The sequence below is a fragment of the Electrona antarctica genome (genome assembly GCF_951216825.1).
Source record: "Electrona antarctica genome assembly, chromosome: 9".
NCBI lineage: Eukaryota > Metazoa > Chordata > Actinopteri > Myctophiformes > Myctophidae > Electrona > Electrona antarctica.
The window spans coordinates 40,189,884-40,207,479 of NC_136790.1; the positions used below are offsets into that span (position 1 = coordinate 40,189,884).

Below are 17,596 nucleotides of genomic sequence, written 5' to 3' on the forward strand. Positions count from 1 at the left end.
GACTGTATGTTGTACTAAAATAAATGATTTAAAATGAATGGATTTAAGATCATTAAAGCTGGGCTGTTGCCTGAGTCCTGTGCATTCTGTCCAGGACTTTGTCTCTTCACAAGTCTATGTAGAAGAGCCCCGTGAAGTGAACGGAGATGTCGTAACTCTCCTTCAATGGCTCTGGCCACGTACAGATATAGCTCTCCTCCTGAGTAGACAAAATTCACAAAAGAATTACCATATAATGAATAGTGAGGTTAGGTTAAGATAGGTTGAAAATGGGTGAAGCGTCCTACAATACTAATATAGACAGACTACATATGGATAATTGATTTGATTCATTGATTGAATACTTTTATTATCAGTTTTCACCAGAAAGGCTACATTGGTACAATTATTATACAAAGATGCTGAAGGGATGGATAACTAATTATATGGGGATAACACAACAAGACCCAGGGGCTTGTTTCCATCGGGTGGTCTATGACAGAATGGTGGTGGCAGACAGTGCATGGTGTGCGTGTGTGTGTGTGTGTGTGTGTGAGCGTGCATGCGTGCGTGCGCGTGTGTTTGTGTGTGTGCCAGCGTGTGCGCGCGTGCCAGCGCGTCCCCCTTCTCTCTCTCTCTCTCTCTCTCTCTCTCTCTCTCTCTCTCTCTCTCTCTCTCTCTCAGCTGTCTCTCTCCCCTGTTTCTCTCTCTAATTAGTCTTCAGTGCTTCTGTCAGCTGCTTGGGTATTGTGTGACGTTAGGAGCTGCTAATTGGACAACAGGAAAAAGTTCATCGTGTGGAATAAATAACTTCCAAAAACAAAAAGCGTTTTTCGCCAAGAAAACCGTTGCATTTACATGACATCTGTAAGACATGTCAAGCGAGGAGATGCTTGCACTTGACACTGGTTTAATTGCCACTATTGCGATCAGATTAAAGAATGGCATTTTACCTTTTGATCGGCGTTGGCCGTAGTTAACGTCCGCGGTGTTTATTGTCTCCAAGAACACAGGCTCTCAAATTTCGGAGATTTTGCCTACAAGTAGCCTATTCTATTAGTTGGCTTACAATTCGTCAAGATGTGTCGGATTTTCTGGGATACTATTTTACTCATAACCGGTAAGTAGCCTAATTTTAAATATATAAATAGTCTTATATTAACATAGCCTGTGTCAACACCGATGATGTTGACACAATGTGTCATGGGATGGGTGGCTAGTTATTGTATTGCTTCGTTTAGTAGCTTTATTTTTAATATAGCCTATAGGTTCATTTATTGCAGTGCACCTTCGTCTTGTTCCTGTTGTAGGCCTACGTAGGCGAAAATGAATTTATATATATTTTGTATTTGTTTTTAATTTGATCTGTGGTGTGAGTTACAACAACCTATACCTGCACCCGTCTATGTTGGACTCATTCTATGTGGATCCTTGACCTTGATACTTTGAGTTGATGCTCCTGAAGGCCATTTGATTCTTAATAAAAAATATGGACGATTGGTGTTTGCTGAAAGTAACAAGTCTTCCAATACTTGTCGACTAGATTTTATTATTTATATTATTAAACCTGGGGTTAATCTGATGCAAGGAGCCTATTTATGTCAGCTGTGTGTATTGTTCAGTAGTAAACAACCTGCTTTCCCCCATCAGGTTCCCTCTTCACATTTGGAGCAGGGCAGGGGAATTCCATCATTGACACAGGTTATGCCATCACTGCCACCTCTTCCATTACTACCAGTTCAACCATTGCTCCTTACACCTCAATGAGCACCTCGACAACTACCACTACCACCAGCACCATCACCACCATATCTACCACCCCTAAAATCCCCCCAGTTAAAAGTAAGTCAGTGTTGCACAATGTACTGTAAATGTATATTGCTTCAGGGCATAAATAACACGGCCCCTCTTCTTTAAAGAGGGGCCCATAGAGCATTGAATGCATTCAATAAAATCAAGAAGCGTTATGGTCTTTTATCCTCTCTCACGACAGCTATATCCATATTTGAGAAGTGAGAATTAAAAGCGTCTCTTTTGAAAAATGTTAACACTTCCCCAGAGCTATTAGACAGTGTGGCACATGCTGATAATTGATCCTTTCTAAGAAGCTGTACTCAGCAGCAGTTCCACAAGCTGCAACAGCTATATTCAATCATTATCTCAAAGGCACCATGCAAAACCCATGCAGAGATGCCCTAATGGCTAATTTCCTTTTGAAAGTTATCCTCGTCTGACTGCCAAAATCACATGGAAAGAGAGACTGGTTGGTTGGCAGATGCCTCAGGGAAAACAGAGGGCTTTTACAGAGTCCAAAAGGAGACAATGCATGTAGGCTGGAATCCAGAAGCCCATTTACCGTTGGAATGAAGTGTGTGACGGCAGCTGTAATGCAGCAATCTGGCTGGCTGCTTGCCCTCCTTCCCTCCCTGAATGCTACATTGTCACATTTGTTTTGGCTGTCTAGGGAAACAAATACTGACTTTTGTTATTGGTCATGTAGGAATGTTTCTCACTGTACGGCTTATGTGTAAGGAACTGTACGGCTTATGTGTAAGGAAATGACTATGCCTTGTTTTTAAATTTAGACATTTCTAGTCCTGTCATTTTGCTGAGCTGAATAATGAAAAAGGACTCGAGAAACTTGCTTAAGGTGCACAGAAAAGTTTAAATTGGTCTCAAAGAGCTCCAGTTCCTGCAGGGAAGTGCTGTTCCTGAATTTTATGGGGCTGGTGGTCTTTTTCATTTGCTATTATATATTTCTGTCATTGAATACAACACTTTTCTGTGTCCCTCCCAGCGATATATCCACTCTAAATTATAACAAAAGGCTTCAGTTACACCCTGTTGGTGGTGTGGGTGTCAGCTTTGGGTTTTAGTAAATGTTAGTTCAGGCCTCCGGAGATTTGTACTATTTTTAGAAGTATGATGTTCACCTATATTATATACTTATCTACTTAATTTACTACATTACGCTCATTCATTACAATCATTCTGGGGTTTTTACTCGCTCAAAATAGAGATTAGGTGGTGACTTTGCGTAATGGTATTACGGCAACTGCGGTTGGTCTGCTACTGTCAACTTAATGTGTCATCTGACCTGATCTCTTACTTTACATTGTAATGTAACGTTGTGGTCTTCCAGAGAGAACACGACAATGCCGTGACAAAACCAAATGCATTATACAGGATTAATCCCAACACTTGACTGTGCTCAGTCAGTTTCATGAAATGTCTGTTCAGCTGATGCTCTTGACTCTTATGCAGAGCCACTATAGAGCGTCGCAGTCCCGCCTCCTACCCTGGACCAGGAAATAAAACCCAATGCATTATTCTCATAGACATTTCTTAAAGTATTTATTTAAAGACGGTTACGCCGCGGACAAAGCCAACTCGAGTCGTGACAACTCATGACAACACAAACAATATTTTGGACCAAACAAATAATTAGAAAGAAGAAAAAACGGCAGGTTACAACACTTTTTTTGTTGTTTTTCTTCTTTGTAATTATTTGTTTGGTCCAAAATATTGTTTGTGTTGTCATGAGTTGTCACGACTCGAGTTGGCTTTGTCCGCGGCGTAACAGTCTTTAAATAAATACTTTAAGAAATGTCTATGAGAATAATGCATTGGGTTTCATTTCCTGGTCCAGGGTAGGAGGCGGGACTGCGACGCTCTATGTGGTAGTTGAGCCTCTTGTACAACACTTTCCTGGGACACATGTCTATTGTCTACAGGTCAGGGGTGATTGAAAAGCACCAGTAGAGTCTACTGGCTCCATTGCATACACTGACACCACGCTAGACAGGAACGCCCAAAAACGTCACATCCGGTTTTAGCCTGGGGTAAGAATTTTCTATGTCTGCCAATGCAACTTGGTCCAATCCTTAATCACATACGGACAAACATATATGCCGATGCTATCTAACTTGCGGAGGTAGCGTGCCTTGTCCACGGGCAACAGATCTTTCAACGTATGGCATTGCAAATACGTTTGATAATCGCTACTCTGCTCAATATTGTTTTGAAAATGCCGCAAATTGCAATGCAGTGAACGAGCGCAAATCACAACTTCCCCCGTTTGTGGGCAGAATCACAGTTTGAGGCGCTGTTTACGCGCCGTGGTGTCAGTGTATTGTCTTGATAAGTAACCTACTGATTGATATGGGTTGATAACATTCAAATCCACTATATTGTAGCGAACCTAACCGGAATTCACATGGTCTACGCAGGTTTTGCTGGGATCATCACCAAGCCTTAGTACTTCATTGTATGTTGCATGTTAAAACTGCTGATCTATCTCTGCAGTACATCTCAAGATTGTAGATCTGCTATTTTTGGCGAACGTTTGCCTATTTTCACCTAATGTTTAACTATTTTTGCCAAATGGTTGACTTGTGCAGAATAGGGATGCTATAGGGTTCATGTGGTTAACTCCAATTTCATTTATTTTTGTTTCAAATTAATATTTTAGTAAGCCAAAATGCAAGAGACAGGAAAACACTGTCATGGACTAACCTGTGGGTCTGTGAAAATATCTACAATGATTCTCTTGTTTTTACCTCACAGAATTTGTGGTTGCAGCGGTTCACTCTCATTTTGATGACTGCCCAGACTCCCACAGTCACTTCTGCTTTCATGGCACATGTCGCTTCTTGATACAGGAGGAGACCCCTGCATGTGTGTAAGTGTTTAATTCACTAATTACATGTAAACATTGTCTCACTCACTCACTCACTCCAGGAATTGGAACTTCATAGCAAAGGAAGATATAAAGATTTAGATGTGATTGATCGATTGATTGAAGACTAAGTCTATACACGAACATTGAAACAGTTAAAAGGTTAAAACACAAAAAGCGTTGAGTGTAAATGTGTGTGTAAACGTGTTGGGGAGCAGAGACAAACTGAAAAATAAACAACAAGAACCAACATGCACACTGTGTATAAAACCTCCTACAACTCAACTAAAACTAGAAAAAGTGTCTCCACCAGGAGGATGTGAGTGTGATGTTTGGCAAAATGTTTAGAAGCAATATAAACGTGTGTGTGTGTGTGTGTGTGTGTGTGTGTGTGTGTGTGTGTGTGTGTGTGTGTGTGTGTGTGTGTGTGTGTGTGTGTGTGTGTGTGTGTGTGTGTGTGTGTGTGTGTGTGTGGGTGGGTGGGTGGGTGGGTGGGTGGGTGGGTGGGTGGGTGGGGCTTGGCTTGTTGTAGCGCCACCATGAGGCTGATTTGAAAAGTGGCATTTCTTCCAAAGCCTAGTGGGAATACGCATGCACAGTTTCACCACAATCGGACGCTGCGTTTAGTAGTTGTGGCGATTTGTACAAAGCGGGCTACTCCTGAAAAGTTTAGAAGCCAATCGTAGCCAATGTGGGTGGATTATGAGAAATCAAACAAACCCGTCTATGTGACTATGGAGAGCATGTGTACCGATTTGCGTGAAATTTGGATAAAATTAATATTAGAAAATGTGTTTTACATATGTCGGCCTCCTGGTGGCGCTATAAAGAGCAGATGTGAAAAATTCCAGGAAAAGGTTTTTCCTTGGCCTCTAGGGAGTTGACATACAAAGTTATCCACAGATCCGTGCAGTTAGAGGTAAAAACACTTTTCGGCCAGTTATAGCGCCACCATGAGGCTGAGTTGAAAATGTTCATGTGGCATTTCTTCCTCGGCCTAGTGGGAATGTGGGTGCACAATTTCACGGAAATCACACAATGTGTTCATGATTTGCAGCATTTTGTTTGAAACTGAGCACTCCTGCGAACGAAGCCAATCTTAGCCAATCAGGATGGAGTCTGAGAAATCTGAAAGACCAGTTTCGTTGAATGGCTTCGGCCTGGTGGAGACAATGATGATTATAATTGGGACTGACATAATCTAAGAAGTTAAAGAACTGGGATACTTCTTCCTGAGTTAACATATTACCCTAAATTCTGTCACCCAGTTTAGAGATTTCTACTCTGGCCAAACAGATGTGCTCCTTCCTCTCTTACGTATTACTCACTTGACTTCAAAGTTCAAGGAGTTTTATTATCATTCCATACTAGTACAGAACGAAACTTGTTTACCCTTTTCACAATCCCAGCAAAGTTGATCCATATCTTCCAGTGCTAGTGTCCTCTTAAAGCTGGAACAATGTCTTAGTATCAGATGAATGACCTCACTGTGTGTGTGTGTGTGTGTGTGTGTGTGTGTGTGTGTGTGTGTGTGTGTGTGTGTGTGTGTGTGTGTGTGTGTGTGTGTGTGTGTGTGTGTGTGTGTGTGTGTGTGTGTGTGTGTGTGTGTGTGTGTGTGTGTGTGTGTGTGTGTGTGTGTGTGTGTGTGTGTGTGTGTGTGTGTGTGTGTGTGTGTGTGTGTGTGGCGCTGCGTTCAAGATTTGAGACTTTTTGTTCAAAACGGGCCAATCCTGCAGACTTTGAAAGCCAATGTTAGCCAATTAGGATGGAATAATGAAATATCGGACAGATCCGTCTTCAGCACATGACTATAGAGCGTCGCAGTCCCGCCTCCTACCCTGGACCAGGAAATGAAACCCAATGCATTATTCTCATAGACATTTCTTAAAGTATTTATTTAAAGACGGTTACGCCGCTGACAAAGCCAACTCGAGTCGTGACAACTCATGACAACACAAATAATATTTTGGACCAAACAAATAATTACAAAGAAGAAAAACAACAAAAAAAGTGTTGTAACCTGCCGTTTTTTTCTTCTTTCTAATTATTTGTTTGGTCCAAAATATTGTTTGTGTTGTCATGAGTTGTCACGACTCGAGTTGGCTTTGTCCGCGGCGTAACCGTCTTTAAATAAATACTTTAAGAAATGTCTATGAGAATAATGCATTGGGTTTCATTTCCTGGTCCAGGGTAGGAGGCGGGACTGCGACGCTCTATAGAGATACTGTGTAACGATTTGCGGGATTTTTGGACAAAATATGGAGGAGTAATATCAAAAGTTTGCCTCCTGGTGGCGCTATAACAGGCCGTTCTGGAAAATTTGGGGCAGAGGTTCATCGTTGGCATCTAAGGAGTGTGTGCAAAGTTTGGCATCGACCGGGTTAACGGTGCCGGAGATTAGCTGGTAACGGACGGACACACACACACACACACCCACGGACGGACACACGGACGGACACACACACGGACGGAGTGCAAAACATACTCTCTCCCCATAGCCTGGCTAATAAGCCAGACCGAATCAGCCGTTGGCAAAAAAAAAATTGCCTGCCGGCGGATTACGGTCTGGAGAGGCTCAATTGTACGCCCATTTCCTACACCAGAGAACTAGTGTGGCCAATCGGGACACGGTATGCAGTATGGGCGGGCTTTGGTACAGTGACGTTCAATGCTTGAGACCTTTGACTGACAGTAGCTCTGACCAATTGCGTCAAAGAGAAAATGTTTGAACCCGCCCCCCAGGAAACAAGATCCATACACAGCATCTCCAGACTCAAATACCACACGACAGTGTGATTTGAGTCTGGCTTATTAGCCAGGCTACTCTCCCCATGCCTTCGGCCTGGTGGAGACAATTAACACTGGATTTGTAATCATTCAGCTGTGGAGCAGATTATAGCCTACTATGTGGTTCTATGGAAGGAGGAAAGGTTCTATGGTAATGTGTCAGTGTTGTACTAATGCTTAAGGCATAATACTAGGCACAGGAAGTCCGTCAATCAGTCAGTCATAATGCATAGTCATCTGTACATGGTTGTATGTTGACTGAGGGTAAATTTAACTCAAATGGCGTCAGAGTCTGGCAATGTTAATTGGTTTTCATTTGGAACTTATCAGAGTAATTATTCTTATTGAATATAATCTTAATCTGAAAGGTGCTCTGCTTCCTGTAATTTTCTGATGGTCAAAAATGTGCAGTTTGTCATTCCATACTATGTGATGAGTTTCAGGGTGCCAGGCCTTTTGCCAGGGGGCAAAAGGCCAAATACAAGATGCAAGTGACAAAGCACAATTAAAGATGGAGGAATGGGGCTTGTTGAGCTAACACAACTCTTTGTTATAGCACCATCTATGGATATATTTGCACCAAAAAGCAGATCAGTGTCAAGTCTGTTGGTAAACGTTCATTGCAGTCATGAGTTGTGGATACTAATAGGGTTAGTGTTGGGTTTAGAACATTGGCTTACTGTGGCCAAACAATTTGGAGAATGAATTATTCAAGGGATAGGAAACTGCCTGGGCCATAAATCTGCCTGCTCCTGTGTCATTGAGCAGTACAGTCTGTGTGAAAATCCCGAAACTAATTCATAGTATTCAATCACTGGTGGCAAACAGGAAATTGTAATAAACTGGTCATTTTAAGGCAGGTGACTAGCATTACGGTAATTCATTACCATGACTAATGAGCTGTGGCATTGCATCACATTGTATGGCAAAAACACCATGGGAATCCTACTGTATGATTTATGATGATGAATTGAGTACAATCAACTACAATGGAAATCGAGCCCCAGGGGATTTTTGTTTTATTCCTTTTAGAATAACGTTTGACTGTACTGTTACTACCTGTACTGTCAACAAGTATTAATGAGTCAATCAGTGCAATATAGCTTGGCGCGTTGACATGATTAAAATGTCAGAAGTGACATTAAATTGTCTTCTGTGACCATGATAACAATATAGACATTGAAGTTTGTAATTTCCCATCAGAACATGGAACATATGATATATCTACAGTGAACGCATGTACAGGCAGCATGTACATTCTTTGACATGTCAGCTATGTAAGCTTTGTCTTCAGCTATGGTGAAAATACATTGCCTTTCAAAAGCTAGTTTGGGTACCTGATAGGTCTATGCCCTAGGCAAGGGGTGGGCAACTTTTGATTTTCTTTTAATTGGAATCCTGAAAATTAACATTTATGTAATTTCAAATGCCTTTAATTAGGCTATACTTGTGTTGAGCATTGAGCTACTTATTTAGACTGAAGTAATTAAAGCGGGTCATGTTTGCATGTTGTGGAATTGTAATTGGCCCGTAGCACTTGCCCTAGCCTAGCCCCTTAGATAGCACTTTATGTAGACTTAGATAGTATTTTAAACAGACTTATAGCTTGTTACGTAGACAGCACTAGAATTGCATTTTATGTAGTCATAGCACTTTATAGTACACATGTATAATATATAATATAGTATAGTATGTATAGTTTACATAGATACTCCACTGTTACGTTCTTAGTTTACGCATGATTCATGATAACTACTTTTTATATATGTGATGTATGCCATGCTTTTGTTATTGCTTAATGAAGACTCTGGATTAAGAGCGTCTGCTAAATGCCTAAATTGTAAATTGTAAATTGTAACAGCTGAAACCAATATTATATCAGTATATTCAGATATTAACCTGAGGGCCACATTAAGTGAAGGTGGGGTTAAGTGAATATGGCCCCCGGGGCGCCAATTGCCCATGTATGCCCTAGGCCTATGGTATTTGTGATACTATAAATAAGTAAAAGTAAGGTACATTCTATTTATAAAGCACCTTTCAAAATAATACAAGAATTGTTCCCCAGTGTATCCCCATGTCTCCAGCTATTTAGTAAACAGTAAATACATTTTCAGGTCGGGATACCATTGATGAATGTCCTATGTTCCTCTATGTGGCAGGTGTCACCCAGGCTTTGTTGGGATGAGGTGTGAACACGCCGACCTGCTTGCAGTAGTAGCAACTAATCACAGACCACATACACTTGCCTCTGCACTGGTGCTATGTGTGATTGGTTGTGTGCTGATGATGCTATTCTGTACACTTATACAGTAAGTAAAATGCATAGCCTTGTTATCTTATGATGCATAAACATTAAGTCATGAATCCATTGTCTTCTATAATTAGGCCCATAATTAACTGAAGTATCATTGATTCCTAATGTGTATTCCACCATACCAGTAGCTTTCCATAACCTGATGAAGAACATGAAGCAATACAGGGATAGTTCAACATTTTTGAGCTTAAGTTGTATGAAATGCCATTAATATAGTGGTTGCAACTGTATTAATTGATTGCCCGAGTCCCGTGGTGGGAGTTCTGCTCTGGTTTTGGTAAATATTAAGTAGTTCTGGTCATTTTGTGGGGGGCACTGGTGCCATGCATTAAAAATGTATTCATCCACAAAACTAGCGTAATTTGTATTGTTGACCTATTTCTAAAATATTAGCGTAACTTTCGTTCAACTTTGACCCCTCTCACATGGAACTATTTTTTGGGCGTAGTGATATGGATACAAAAAAATCACACCCATGTGAAGTGAGGGGCGTTAATATAATAAAGTCTAACTCATGTTGCTATGATTAGGTGATGTAATGGTGATGTAAAACAAACTGTGACAAAACAAACATTAAATTATCTTTATTGTATTAGGCATTTAATGTTTGTTAGGGACAAGATGACGTACATTTTTCCCTTCATTGTCAATGGCGTTTTTAAAACAAACATTGAACTAAAAACAAACATTAAACCTCAGTGTATAACATAGTTCTGTGTGATAGAGGGGTCAAAAATGAAGGAAAGTTGCACTATATGGTAGAACTAGGTCAACAATACAAATGACGCTAGTTTTGTGAATTAGTAAGTAGCCTTGCCGAGCCATGAGGCCCATAGGGCAGGAGCCTATCTCCTGTTTCTGTAGCGTGGGGAAGCTTCATGTACAAGTACACCCCCTGGACATGACGCTAGTATGTCGCAGGGACTTACCCCCAATCCTTTTTTTTGAGTGGTGCAAACCACTCCAACAACTGGCTTTGTTAGTACCCGTGTGTGTGTGTGTATGTGTCTCAAAAGAATGAGAATGGTTACTATGGTCACTGACATTACGTCAGACCACAGCTGATCAGGCTATATAAGACCTTGCACCACTCAGTTCACACGGGCGTGATTTTTTTTTAATATTTTTATTTTATGTGAACACCACGGTGTGGTCATACAGATACAAAAACCAACACTTAGGACAACATCAAGACAAGTAAAGCCAGAAACAATGACAGCGAAAAAAAATTGATGTGATAGGAAAAAAAAGGACATAGCAGAAATATGTCACAGGTTACCTACTTACCAATCCAACCCTTGATGCTGAGTGTCAAGCAGGGAGGCACTGGGGCTGCATCCGAATTCATTCCCTATGCCCCATATAGTGCAGTACTTTGGGGTTCCGCCATTTTGTTAGTGTCTGAATGTGTAGTGAGCATTTTTGCACCCTAATGTAGTGGATTGAAGTATCCCACAATGCACCGGGAATTGTAGGGACCATCCGATGGTCACTACATTGCCGCAGTGAAGCAAATCTACTAACCTGACTCCGCCAGATGGGGCAGCAGAGAGTACACTGGGTTCCCCCCTCCTGCTCCCATCTGGGAACTCTCAGGCAGACTTGATGCTCCGGCCACCAAACGGCCTGGCCAATCAGCGGCAGCTAGAGGTGGGATCAAGGCAGCACTGTGTATGCCTTGATCCCGCCTCTAGCTGCCGGTGCTAGGTGGCTCTCTATTGTTTACGACAGCATGCAGTCACTTATTTGTCTGTTTCTAGTGAAAATTGTACTAATTCAGCAGCAGTAACATTAACGTTTTGACTGGTTTCTTGTAGTCAGTTGATTCTTCATATCCATATGAGTGAAACGGCCAGGATGATTTGTTTATTTTTCAAACAGTTCTTATATGAGGCGATCTGAAAAATCCCTATGGGGATTACAATGCAAATAAAAAGTACATGAACCCACAGACTTATAGCCCTCTACCAATATTGACGTCAGACTCGGTGCTCCCCATATAGGGAGTAAATCATAACTATTAGAGTCCACTAAGTCTGGATCCCTATATGGGGAGTAGGGAACAACCCTATGAATTCGAACGCAGCCTGGGCTGAGTCCCATTTTTAGAGTCTTTGGTATGACCCGCCCGGTGATTGAACCCCAACCTCCCAGTCTCAGGGCGGACACTCTAACCACAAGGCCACTGAGCTGGTTAGTTTTGTGAATTTTAATGCGTGGCCCCCTGTGCCCCCCACAAAATGTTAATATTTCACCAAAACCAGAGCAGAACTCCCACCACGGGACTCAGGCAATCAATTAATACAGTTGCAACCACTATATTAATGGCAAGTATTTCATACAGCTTAAGTTAAAAAAAATCTTAACTATCCCTTTTAAATGCAAGTCCACAACTCCTTGCAACATGCAACTACTTGCAACAAAGTATCCCCAATGGCAGTTGCCAGGAGTTGAATTGGTGTGGACTGGCCTGTTTTTTTTCAAGGAGTTGCATTGGTGTGGCCTGGCCTTAAGTCTGAAGTTCTGAACGTCTTTCTCTTCCAGTTGTTTGTGGAGGCAGGACTGTCACAGACGGAGACATGTACTTATCTATGTCCCAGATAAGACCAGTAGCATGGAAAAAGGGAGAGTATCCTACTGCCCTTCTGAAAGTGGTACAGTATTTTTTTCTACCTGAGTCTAATTCACACTTTGTTGTATGACCATTCAATGAGAAGAACTGATTTTCAGTTATGTTTTTGTCTCACCCCTTGGGGGGAGGCGAGGGGAGGAGAGAGGGAGAGATATGCTACAATACACTGTTGGTACTGTAGTATTGTCTCGCAGTGACATGCGTACATGATGAATCTTAACATTTCATGTACTTACTTTCATATAAGTTTATTGCCATCTAATGCTTAAAATTAATGCTTAATTTAGTTACTTGCGCAAGCAGAGCGCGCAAGTACTGCGATTGGCTGGGTATGTATGTTGGTGTATTCCATCAGCCAATCGGGGACCAATAACGGCGATCGGCTTGGTATGTATGTCGGTATATTCCGTAGGGCAATGAGGGACCATTATTCTCAATGACGTAACTAAAGTATGTTTCAAAATTGGTATAAGGTCAGTAAGGGGTATGTATCAGCTGGGTATGTATGTTGGTGTCCTCCACTGGCTAATAGGGGGCCACCATACTTGGTGACGTAACTAATGTACGTTTCAAAGTTGTATATAAAGGGTGTAAAACATTTAGAACAGAAATTGTAGTAGACATTGGTTAATAGCATTGCGCCATGAACGCATCTCATGGCACGCTCTGCTTACTCTGCTAATTGTATCTGTTATGGGTTCTGAACTTATGATAGCTACTATACTGTAAGTCTGTATAGTTTTGTGTTGATGTGTCATAGATGACCTGATAGCCAGTTTAAGCTGACATTTCAGAAATTCAAATAGCAATGTGATAGAATTCAGACATCATACCTTACCTTTCTTCCTGTGAAAATCTATTTTAGTCATTAAAATAGTAGTATAAACTGTTTCCTCATAGATGGATATAGATATAGATCTGTCATAGATATCTTTAAAATGGTGTGCAGATGTTCTTCTTAATTGTATAATTTAAACGAGTGAATACTATTTATTACACAATGACAATTATTTTACACTTATTAAACAACTGTTTTTGTGTTTTGTGACTTTCAGTGGTTTGAGAGGACACATATTTGGAACAGGTGCCTGTTTGCATCATGGATCAGTCCTCGAACCCTTCAGGATGGCAGCAAAGATTTTATTCTGATATTTGGATCATGCAGAGCTGGCCAGAAGCAATGACGGATGGTTGTAAGTAATCATGGCCCAGGTAGGCCTGTCTATCCAATGACATTTTTACACCGAAATTTGAACTCCCAGAAACTAGGAAGACTATTACTGAACTAGTTTCTCTGTGGAAATAGAAGAAGACCTGCTTTGAGCACAGACTCTTCCGAGCTCCGTGGAATAACTTAAGCCTCTGTCGGATTCTATACGGGGAGGGCTCAGTGAGTCATGGTGACTATTTATGGCTGGCAAAGAGAACGGGAGAGATGAACAAGAAGAATGTTAAGCATCTTAACACGGATGTTAATACATGAATGAATTTATTTATTTTGGAATGTGAGATAACATGTTTGATTTACTTGAGTCAGAGGACCGAAAATATTTCCATTTTTGTCTTTTAAATATCTTTTTCACTTTTACAGAACTGTATAAGCACTGAAGTGATTTTTACAGGAATATATGGTGGGGCAAACGATTGCTTTGAAAGAGTTTTAGTGTCTTGTTTTTAATCAAGGGAGATTAGTTCACTTCACCTGACAAAATGTGGAAATGGTTAACTGATTGACTTAGAACCATTATGGATTACGAACGATTCATATGCTTATGCTGTCTTTTTCATCAACATATACTATGCCATATGTAAGCGAAATGAAGACGTACAGTATGTATGAGGTTACAGGTTTCTAAAGATCATTCAAAGATGACTTTCAAGTTAGTCAAGCAATTAGGCAGTTTTTGCAATTCTTTAAAATTCCTGCACTGTACTTGAACAAGACTTCTCTTACCGCAGAGGTTTGTGAGCTGAAAGCCATTTAATTTGTGTCACTGTATCTTGGATGTCAACGCAATGTTTTCTTTTATGATGTGTTTGTAGCTATTGTAATTTTGTAACTGCAATTCTCCTAAGGCTTGGTCAATTTTCACAAATCTGCTCTTATTATGTAGTCGATTCGAATGAGCAATGAGGGCACTAAAAAGATGTATTTTTTCCACACACTTACTGTATGCATGCATACTCTTAAATCACTGCTTGTATTGTTATGAAATGGCTATATTTGAATTGTTACACTTCACACTATTTGACACAAAGAAATGCTTTTAGTATACAAGAGTAGTTGTACAGAATCTCTGCTTTTAAATTAATCGGTAATTCGGTAAAGAAGCCTCTGATGTCTAAAACTTTTGTGAGTCTTGAATTGGTGAGGAAATGCAAAGTAATACGTTTGTTTGTGTGTGCGTGAGTGCACATTCTGTCTTTGGAGTAAGAAGGGGCAAGATTGTGTGGGTGAGTAGAGACGGAGCATACAGTATTTGTGAAAAAATCCAAAATGGGGAGAGAGTTATGATTGGGGTAACTGTTGAACATGTTCTGAATGTTTTGTTATTTACATGCCAAAAGACAGTGTCCTAAAGGGATACACATGTTTTTGTTTACAGTATCTAGTTATACATTGGATTATTGATGAGCAGTTGCAATGTTCAAAACTGGAACTGTTTCATATATAAACATTATGTACAGTGTCTTCTGGAAAAGTCAATGAGAGACACAACAGTGAGCATGCCATCTGCAATGCATTTCACTGATGATGGTTCACATTGTTTTACGATACTTAGCCAGATTCAAATATCCATTGTTTTCAATATTGGAAGGCTTCCAATTCCTGTATTGTTTTCCAATGAAGATTTAACTATGCAAATATTTGTCTGAATATTTATTTTTCCACAGAAAGATCTCCCATTCGTTTTTCCCATAGAGAGTTACAAAAATATGATATACATTTTAAGCCTAGAATCATGCCATCCAGGTTCCTGGTGAATCATGACCATAAAACCTTTTCTGTGGGAAAAAAAAGAAAACGGCTAAACAAAGGGTATTTATTAAATGTAGTATATCATATAATTAAATATTCAATTATAAATTATCACAGAATCAAAGTTAAATCTATGGGAAAAATGACTGGCCTGACTGACAGCATGTGGTACAGTCAGACAAATACTTAACACATTGTGGTCCTCTGTATTGAATTCATTAACGTAGCATAAAAAATAGTACAATAATACATGTCATCAACAAATACAAAACACTATGTAGAAAGGAGAAAATGGAAAAACAGCAGTGAATGACACGTCCTTGCTATGGGAATTTGCATTTACCTCCCCTTGTGGTATCCGGACAGATGATTTTTGGGGTTTTGAAAGAAAGGATGGCGTCGTGGCATTCCACCAGTGGTGGAAAGTAACTAAATACATTTACTTAAGTACAATTTTGAGGTATTTGTACTTTACTCAAGTATTTGAGTAAATTTGTACTTTTACTCCACTTCATTTATTTGAAGACTTTAGTTACTATGTAGATTTATATTATTATTATTACAAAACATACATTAACCACTTCAGCCTTTACATTTCGGCAATTTGAAAATAGCCGATCTAAAAGCTCACAATGTGTCGTGACTCGTGATGTGACGCATTGTGAGCTTGTAGATCTGCTATTTTCAGAATTGTTAATACATTTGAAAACTTGAAATGTATAATGAATACTTTTACTTTTGGTAGTTTAGTACATTTTGATTCCAATACTTTTGTACAACTGCATTTTGAATTCTGGACTTCTACTGTGATGGAGTAGTTTTATATTTAAGTAAACCATTGAGGTACTTTTTACACCACTGCATTCCACATTTTGGTGGAAGAGTAGTAGAATGAGAATTTTCCCATGTTTGTTCTATATTTGGGTAGTAGCCTAAATAATGTCTGTTACTTAAGAGATGCATGTTTCATTCTACAACATTAGATCACGCCCATAAATATCACAACCATACAGTTTTGGCGCTATAAGTGTTCAAAAACACTTATGTCAAATCTTAATTGCACTGTAAATATTTTGTTACATCCCAGGGTGACCATACTTCCAGGTTCGGCCTAAAAAGTGTCGTCCCTGTAGCACTCTTATCTGGGAGATCAAAACCTTTGTGGTCATTTCAAAACATAGCTAGTTACACTGATCCACATTCAGTTTTTTATTTAAATATATGTATTTTATTTCTCCTGCATGCTCTTGCCTTTCTGATCGCTTCATGAAGACCTTTGTTTTGTTTCCCAATCGCATTACATTTGCAATTGGATTTCTGTGGAGCTCTTCAGAGCAGTCTGGCTGAGCTACTAAAGCCAGCTTTAAATTAAGCAGCTCTTCTGTGAGCTTCCCTAAAGACATACACTAAGCTTTGGTATGTAAATACCAATACAATATACTGTAGGAAACATAATCACATGAGCAGAACATAAGGAAACGGATAGACAAAATTGACACCAAGACTTGTTATAAGTGTTCTCCCTTATACAGTGAGTCCATATTAAACTAAACATACATAACAAAATTCACTGTTTTCTTGGCTTTAGGGGATTCCCAATAAGCTTTACATCCATTTTGGAGCAATCCCTATTCCCCATAATGGGCTGGAGGCTTGCTTGCTTTGAACTGTTCTATTCCCCTGGTCCTTCTGATCCCCAACCAACTCTCCCAGTATCTGTCAATGACCAGATGGTTTGAAATAAGAGTATTTAGGTAACAATCCTGCCCACTTGTCTTCTTATCCTCTAATGCCACTATACTGAAATGTATCCTTATTCTGTGCCCTAAAATTCTTTAAGATAATTTTTCGATCACGGTCGAGATCATGGATTTCACAATGCCACGCCAGACTTTCCGGTCCTTCATTGCCATCCCCAGTTCCTGCTTACTGATGCATGTGTCCCTAGCGATGCCATCAGGGCAGTTCTCTACCTCTGGTCTGCTTTGAGGCAGGATTCCAGAGAAGGGAAGATGAACCTCATTGATCTTACATTTATTTACAGCCAAGTTTATTTTCTTCTAGGACCAAGAATGCTTTTTTTATGAGATGCACATTGTAAGGATTCTCACACTGACCTACTGTTAAGTGTGGCCCAAATAATATTTTGTTTTGTACTCAAAGGAAAATGACATATACTGTGATTACATCGGCCATCGACACAAAGATACAAGGTAACGGTAC

At 40.1% G+C, this 17,596-nt stretch overlaps 1 protein-coding gene across 1 annotated transcript; it reads left to right on the forward strand.

Moving 5' to 3' along the window:
* Window positions 1-707: 707 nt before the first annotated feature.
* On the forward strand, window positions 708-15,393 carry tgfa (transforming growth factor, alpha). The gene is made up of 6 exons (XM_079511122.1): window positions 708-1,099; window positions 1,630-1,821; window positions 4,546-4,660; window positions 9,607-9,756; window positions 12,306-12,415; window positions 13,449-15,393. The coding sequence occupies exons 1-6, from the start codon at window positions 1,060-1,062 to the stop codon at window positions 13,454-13,456; spliced, it is 615 nt and encodes a 204-aa protein (XP_079367248.1). The 5' UTR covers window positions 708-1,059; the 3' UTR covers window positions 13,457-15,393.
* The last annotated feature ends 2,203 nt before the right edge of the window (window positions 15,394-17,596 follow it).